The sequence below is a fragment of the Mus pahari genome, chromosome 17 (genome assembly GCF_900095145.1).
Source record: "Mus pahari chromosome 17, PAHARI_EIJ_v1.1, whole genome shotgun sequence".
In the NCBI taxonomy this organism is placed as follows: domain Eukaryota; kingdom Metazoa; phylum Chordata; class Mammalia; order Rodentia; family Muridae; genus Mus; species Mus pahari.
The window spans coordinates 24,246,038-24,253,531 of NC_034606.1; the positions used below are offsets into that span (position 1 = coordinate 24,246,038).

At 41.9% G+C, this 7,494-nt stretch overlaps 1 protein-coding gene across 1 annotated transcript in view; it reads left to right on the forward strand.

Annotated features, from left to right (window-relative positions):
* The window catches only part of Fam91a1 (family with sequence similarity 91 member A1), a 39,030-nt gene extending 35,146 nt beyond the window's left edge, over window positions 1-3,884 (forward strand). The window contains exon 24 of the mRNA XM_021216785.1: window positions 902-3,884. Coding sequence (XP_021072444.1) covers window positions 902-1,084 — 183 coding nt within the window. The 3' untranslated portion in view covers window positions 1,085-3,884. The remainder of the gene's footprint in view (window positions 1-901) is intronic.
* The last annotated feature ends 3,610 nt before the right edge of the window (window positions 3,885-7,494 follow it).

The window sequence follows — 7,494 nt, forward strand, 5'->3', positions numbered from 1 at the left end:
AGGAAAGCACTGGGCACACAGGAGCAAAAGGTAGCCAACATGGTAGAAACATCCTGAAAAAAGGAAGTGACACCTGGTGAGGTTGAGAGTGAGTCTTCCTGGGCATGGGGAAGAACCTGTGTATGTGCCAAATGCCAGGAGACAAGGCTGAAGGCTGGAGAATGGGATGAAGTCCTTTAAATTGTGTGTTAGTGTTGGAGAAGCGTGGGCTAGGGGCAGGAGCAGGGACAGTCAGATGCCCTGGTAATTGCCTGGGGAAGACATGCTGTGACGGAGACTTTTCACTGGGAAGCAACTGAGGTGCGCATGGTGTAATATACAGATGAGTAACGGGGAAGTTCTGAAATTCTCAGTACTATACTCCACTTTGGGATCCACTAACCGTGGCTGTGGTGAATGTGGAACCGTTGAGATATATTCTGGAAATAGATGTGTGAAACTTGATGAATTAGTAACGAGGGAGTAGTAGGAGAAAGGCTGGATCCCATTCTTCTGTTTGCCCAGAGGAGTTGGATGGGGAGTGAGTGGGGACTGGGCATGGTGAGTCTGTAGTGCAGGGAAGACACTCTGTGGCCATGTCAGACACTTGGATGCTCGGGAACGTGGGTCTTAAAGCCTGGGCCTGCTGCCCGCCTTGTAGATGTGTATAATGTAGTGATGGGGCTTTCTGTGGCTTTCTCCTGTGGTATTTCGAGCTGGGTCCGGTTGCTGAGAGCTAGTCTTCTATCTCATAGACCATTTCTGATGGCTGTCAGCACACTTGTTGTAAGTGCTTGTCGGCTCACACCTGTTCCTCGGCCTCCCGTAGCACGCTGTGAGCATTCCCTGGGTAATCGGGTCCGTGGGTCTGTTTCTTAGCTGCAAGTCCATGTGAGACGGTTGTCTTGTTCTTGGCTTTTAGGAAGGTGCTGCTACTCTGGATCTTCACGCAGAGCCTGGCTTCTCGAGTGTGCTTTCACAGTCGTCCTGCGCTGACATGGGAGTTCNACTTCCGGCCAAAAACTTAATGTTTAAAGATGGTGTCTTATCGGAGTGGAGCGGACGCTCACCTTCCTCCCTGCTCATTGCTAGTCTCCATTTGTAGTAATTTGATTACAACATTCATTGCTCACACTTTCTGCCTTTTTTCTTTCTTATGCTGGCTTCACAATGTCAGCCACTAAGCTTCCAGCTGCCTTGGTGCAGGTCAAGCGTCACTGGTAGGAACCAAGCGCTCGGAATGTGCTCGTGTTTTCTGAAGCCCGAGGCCTGTTGTTACACATCTTACCGCAGCAAAGTACTTCTCAGCAGCCAGCACTGTACTTGAGACAATCTGCATTTCTTTTCTAAAACTAAGGACATACTTTATAGGCTATAGATGACTGTTCTGTTTATAAGCAGTCACTATGGATATTGCAGTGGTAGTTTTATATGTAAGTTTTCAGACATAAACCTGGTTAATTTTATATTTTGTTACCTACACTGAGGGGATCACGGGAGGAGATGGACTCTTCTTCCTCCAAAAGGCTTCTTGGTTCTTGAAGTAGTCACGCTAGAAGTGGCAAGCATCCAGCAGTGAGGGGTACGGACCAGGGCATTAAGGATTACTGTGGATGTCAGTAAATTATGTATGCCAAGTGAACGTGATTGAGGGTATGTCGATCAGCATAGTTATGTAAACCTAACCTTGATTNCTAAGGTCTTAACTGATGATCCTTTGACATCTCATGAGCGCTTTGGAGAACATTCTATTTTTAAATGATGTTTGTATGTGGACTCCCGTTGTCACTCGCCTTGGGCTTTATATTTTCATAGAGTCTTTATGGAAAAATAGAATTTATTTTCCACGTGTAGTTGAGGCTGTTGCACGTCTCATCTTGTCTTGTAGCTTTACCTAGGAANTGTTACGGTAATTGACCTTGATTTCAACTAGGATCGTGGTGGAAGTTGGGATCGCACGGCAGCAGCCTCAGGGCCGTGTCTTTGGACTCAGCTCCATGGTGAAACGATTCCTCAGACACAGCATCTAGACCTGAAACCGCACACAGCTCTGGGGAGTGGAGAAGCACTGATTGGCTTCCCCGTGCTGTAGGCATTGGGTCTTTTAGTGTCTCAAATGTCAGAATCTTTGGAACCACACTTAGGCTTTCCAGGTCCCCTTCCTTGGGCCTTTGTGTGCTTAGTTGAGCTCCCCTAACCCAACTGGGCAAGCGACATACCTGAAACACTCAAGCATTACACNGATTGAGAACATTTGAGCCTAACAGCTTTGCTGATGGCTTTTGTTATTTATACAAGTGATATTTGTGTAATTAACAGACTTCTGCAAGTATATGCCTTTCTTGAAACCGTTAAAGTAGCCATGCATTTAATACCATGGNCTATCTGTAGAATTTACTATTTTGGACCAGGTTACCTGTAGCACAGTCAGTGCTGTGTTTGGGTAAATGAAGTAATGTTTAGTTTTCTACTTTGTCTTGTATAAGGTAGAACTGTATGTATGTCATATTTGTCTGTAAAAGGAAAAGTACATAGTAATATTAAAATAATTTCTATGACTGTGAATTACTCATTTATTTTTCCAATTACTGATACTGTACATTCCTAGTGCTATTAGTTATNTGTGTATGTAACTTTTACAGTTTCAACTGAAAGTTGTCCGTATTTCTTTTGATCAGGGCTCTTTAATCTCATTTGCTTTGATTGAGTTAACTGTATTAGTAGTCGAATGCCAACTCTAATGACATGTACACTAATAAAGAATTGAACAGTTGTAGTTACAACAGTCCAGTTATTGCTGAGTTTATAGCTTAAAATATGGGAGTGATTTGCTGCTATAATTCCTTTGCAAAACACTGAAGAAGAAAGAGATGAGGCCTAACCGTGACCATGAACTTTCAGGACAGTACTTATTTAAAAACAGCACTTTCCATCTGGAGTTTTGTTTAGTAGGACGATTGAGACCATCAGAATCCCAGCCAAGTCCCTGTCCTCTGAGGGGCCCTTTGCATTTTAGAGAGGATGATGTGTGTGTGTGCTTTGCTCTATGACTGTCTGGTTCCTTCCACTCACGTTAGCTCTCACAGAGAGGCCGCTAGTAAGTTGATTAAAAAAATAATAATAATTATAGACTTTGTTCTTTGCCAAAGAAGATTGATAAAAGTTATGCTGAGTTATTTTGCAAGTGTTTAATTTCATCTGGCTTTGCACCGCTCCCTCCTCTCTCACCACTTACTATAGCTTGATCCATGACATTTAGAAACCAAAAAAAAAAAGAGCTACTAACTATCAAAAAGGGCATACAGTTTAGTAAAGGTCTAGTTTCACCTCACAAATGTATCTAAAGAAATGCAACTTTATATCACTTAAGAAGTTAGGGTCATCCAATTCCTTACAGCAGCCCTTCTCAACCTGTAGGTTGCAACCCCTTTGGGGGCTCAGATCATCCTTTCACAGGGTCATATATCAGATATCCTGCATATCAGATATTTGTTATGATCCATAACAGCAAAACAACAGTTACAAAGTAGTAAAAAAAATTGTGGTTGGGGATCACTGTAACATGAGGCACTGTATGGAAGGGTCACAGCATTAGGAAAGCTGAGAACCACTGCCTTAGAGCCTTTCTTGTTGAACATGTGTAGCCAGATGCTTTTGGATTTGTCTGAGGGATGTGATTTCCCTTTCTGGGTTGTTTGCTTTCTCTGCCATTCTCNTTTTTTATGTTCAGTGTTTCAAATACACTTTGTATTAAAGGATTTTAAAGTACCAAAACTGTTAACTCAGTACAATGGATTGTGTTCTGTTATGATGTTAATATTATCCAAGGAAATTGTATAAAGTGTTGTCAATTTGATTATTGACACAAATAACATGTTTACAAATAAACTGTGGTGTTGATCAAGTTACTGTGGAGAGTGTCTAATTTCCTGGGACTTCTGTTTTAATATTAAATATACCTGTGCTTTTCAAAAACCTGACTTTCCTGTGCTTTTTCAACAAACTTTAAAATTTGGTCCTAATACCAGATTTGCAGGAGATTTTCCAGGTTAGGCAAGGGATGTTCATTGTCTCTGCCCTGGCTAGTTTTCTGTCAGCTTGATACAAGCTACAGGAAAGGGAACCTCAGTTGAGAAAATGCCCCTATGAGATTGGCCTGTGGTGTGGGCAGGTCTGTGGGGCATTTTCTTAGTGACTGATGTGGGTACCAACACTCCTGGCCTAGTGTTCCTGGCTGCTGTATCATAACTCCAGCCACTGCCAGAAATCAGGGGAGGAACTCCAAGAAGGCAGGAACCTGGAGGCAAGAACTTACGCAGAGGCCAGAGGTGCAGCTTACTGGCTTGCTTGTAGCTTGTTCAGCCTGCTTTAGTATACCAAAGACCTGGGAAGATTTGGGAGAGAGAGTAGGGTTAAAACATGAAATTCTCAACTAAGAGAAATGTTCAAAATTTAAGAAGAAAAGGTTGCATATAGCATAGGCTCTCTGTCTTACTCCAGACTCTGGTGGTTTGACTGGAATATCCTGGCTAGATGGTGAAGTTGGTACTGCTTCTTAAAATGATCTTTTTTTTTTTTTTTTTTTTTTTCCTGCCTCCTCTCTGTAGAGCCATCTGCCAGTTCCAGGTCATCCGTTTCATCTGTGGTGTGGATTACAGTTTTTTCATGGGTTGTTTTTCATCTTGTGGTTTTAGTGGGTTCCTGCCCGTGAGCAAAAATTCAGTTTTCCATTCAGAACTCTTCCAGCCTCGTGTTTTATTAAGGAGTGTACAAGTGTATGTAACTGGAGAGTGGTTTAGTGTAGGAGTCTTGTGCCACCGTCTGATTTGACCATGGCCAGTGCTTAGCCCTTTGGGTTCATGTAGACAAAGTACATAGATGATTTATATGCTCATGCACACACAACTCCATCCCCTCTCTAAACTATCAGAGCCTGGAACTACACAATATACTATAATTTAGACTCGCTATTTACTAAATTAGTTCCCACAACTAGAAGTGGCACATGCACCTCACTAAACTACCACTGATGACATATAACAGTAGAATTAAAAGCAAGCAAAACCAGTCTCAAGCATCAAGAGGTAGTCGCTTTGGGGAGGGATGGGGTTTGAGGCAGGGTCTCGCTGTGTAGCCCTGGCTACACAGGAAAACTAGCTCTACAGGCCAGGCTAGCCTTGAACTCAGCCTTCCTCTGCCTCTGCAGTGCTGGGACTAAAGGTGTGGACCACAACTGCACAGCTGGTAGTCACATTTAAAGGGATGGGAACATTTAAAATAACATGTTTGTATACTAGGAAAATTCAAAGATACTGAAACAAGATTAGAAATAAAATACTAGGGAATGATTTACCTACAACCTTTTATCATGGATATGGGAAAGGAGTCTTATATTTATTTTTTAGACTTGACACGTAAAAACATATTAATGAAATTCTATTTAGTGAACAGGTTTCCCAATGTATAATTAATTAACATCAGTTCTTAGCATTCTGATAAACTTGGGTGACAGAGGCTGTACAGAGATGTTTTTAAAACATATTTTTAAATTTCTTTTGAGAATTTTATAATGCATACATATACATAATGTCTTTCACATCTATTAAGAGTTTATGAGTACAGTGGTCCTATATATCCAGAAGACAGTTTTGGCCCATTCTTCCCTGACCTCTGGCTCTTAGAAGCTTTTCATCACCTTCTTCCATAATGTCCTGTGAGGCGTGCACGTGTGTGCGTGCGTGTGTGTGTGTGTGTGTGTGTGTGTGTGTGTGTGTGTATGTGTGTGTTTCAAATGCTCTCCGTGTATGACTGAGCACTCCACAGACATTTATTTCTGCACTTTGACCAGTTGTAAGTGTCTGTGTTAATGACCATCATCTGTGCAGTGACTGATGAACACTGAGAGATACACCAGTCTATGGAACAGAGATACATATTTGGAAGATAGTTTGATACCATGTTCATTTAGCAAAATACTAGTAGATTCATTCCTGAGGCATATCGGTTCCCCAGCCCTAGGTTCTTGGTCAGATTTACAGCTATAACAGTTTGTTCCTGTGGAGTGGGCTTTAAACCCAATCACAAAATGGTTTATTATTCCCAGAACAGTCATTTAAAGCATTTCAATCATAGGAAATGGTTTTGAATTAAAGTTTGTTCTGACATTCCGTATAGACAACTCTTTCCCAGGGAGGAAAAAAAAGGAAGAAAATATTCCCTGCTCAGAGATAAACCAAGGGCTCTTCCTCGTGGGTTTCCCCACATTCTCCAGCCATGTTTTCAAACAGGTACCTCAGCACTCAGAACTGTAGTTTATGTGACCTTGGGGTCTTGCTGGTTTTCATTCCACAGAATTAAAGAAGTCAGTTCAAAAGACTTAAGTTTTTTTTTCTCATATATTTAATATGTGCTCTGAAAATGCACTTTTTATATCTGGGAAATTTAATCATTTTCCTGTGTAGTTGATGTCAGACAAATAAATTGTCTCAAAAGATGTTGATAGGGCTGAAGAGATGGCTCAGAGGCAAAGAGCACTGACTGCTCTTCCCAAGGTCCTGAGTTCAATTCCCAGCAACCATATGGTGGCTCACACCATCTGTAATGGGATCCGATGTCCTCTTCTGGTGTGTGTCTGAAGACAGCTGCAGTGTACTCATAAAAAGTAAATAAATCGCCGGGTGTGGTGGCATACACCTTTAATCCCAGCATTTGGGAGGCAGAGGCAGGCAAATTTCTGAGTTTGAGGCCAGCCGGGTCTACAGAGTGAGTTCCAGGACAGCCAGGGCTACACAGAGAAACCCTGTCTCAAAAAAAAAACACCAAAAAAATGAAAAATAAAAAAATCTTTTTAAAAAAATTCTTGATCAGTACCGTGTCACTGGTGGACTTTGTTAGACTTTGCTACTTTGTGGGTTCTTCTTTTTCCCAGCGTTTATCCATCCACCCTCTGTTTCACCCCCCATCACTAGATAGGAGAGAAAGGGCAGAGGGGAGAGAGAATATAGAGATCCCTGAATCTAATTTATTCTTTCTTTGAGCATGATACTAACAAAGCACAACCGACCCCCTCAATGGCCATCAACCACCAACCCCCTGCCTCTTGGCACCCCAGCATTTATATACCCTCTGAAAACTTCCCAGGATTCCAAATGTCATACTGTTGCAGAAACTATCTGCAGCTGGCAAAACCATGCTTCTGCTAAAGCACGAAGCAAATCATAGCTGCTGCTGATGTCCGAAGCAACTTCACATCCCCACACCTGGGATTAAAACGAAAACATTCTTATACTATGGTTTTTTTTTTTTTAGAAGCCAAAATTGTCCCTACACAACACCAGGCTAAAGTGGAAGTTACTTGTTGGAAATTTAATTTACGAGTAAATGGCTCATTTTCTCAGCCCAAACCACCAGATGAAGTGTGAGTTTTATTTATTTCTGAGACAAGGTCTTGCTATGTAGTCCAGGCTGGCCTTCTGCTTCAGGCTCTGGAATGTGAGAAAGACAGACTTTAAAAGA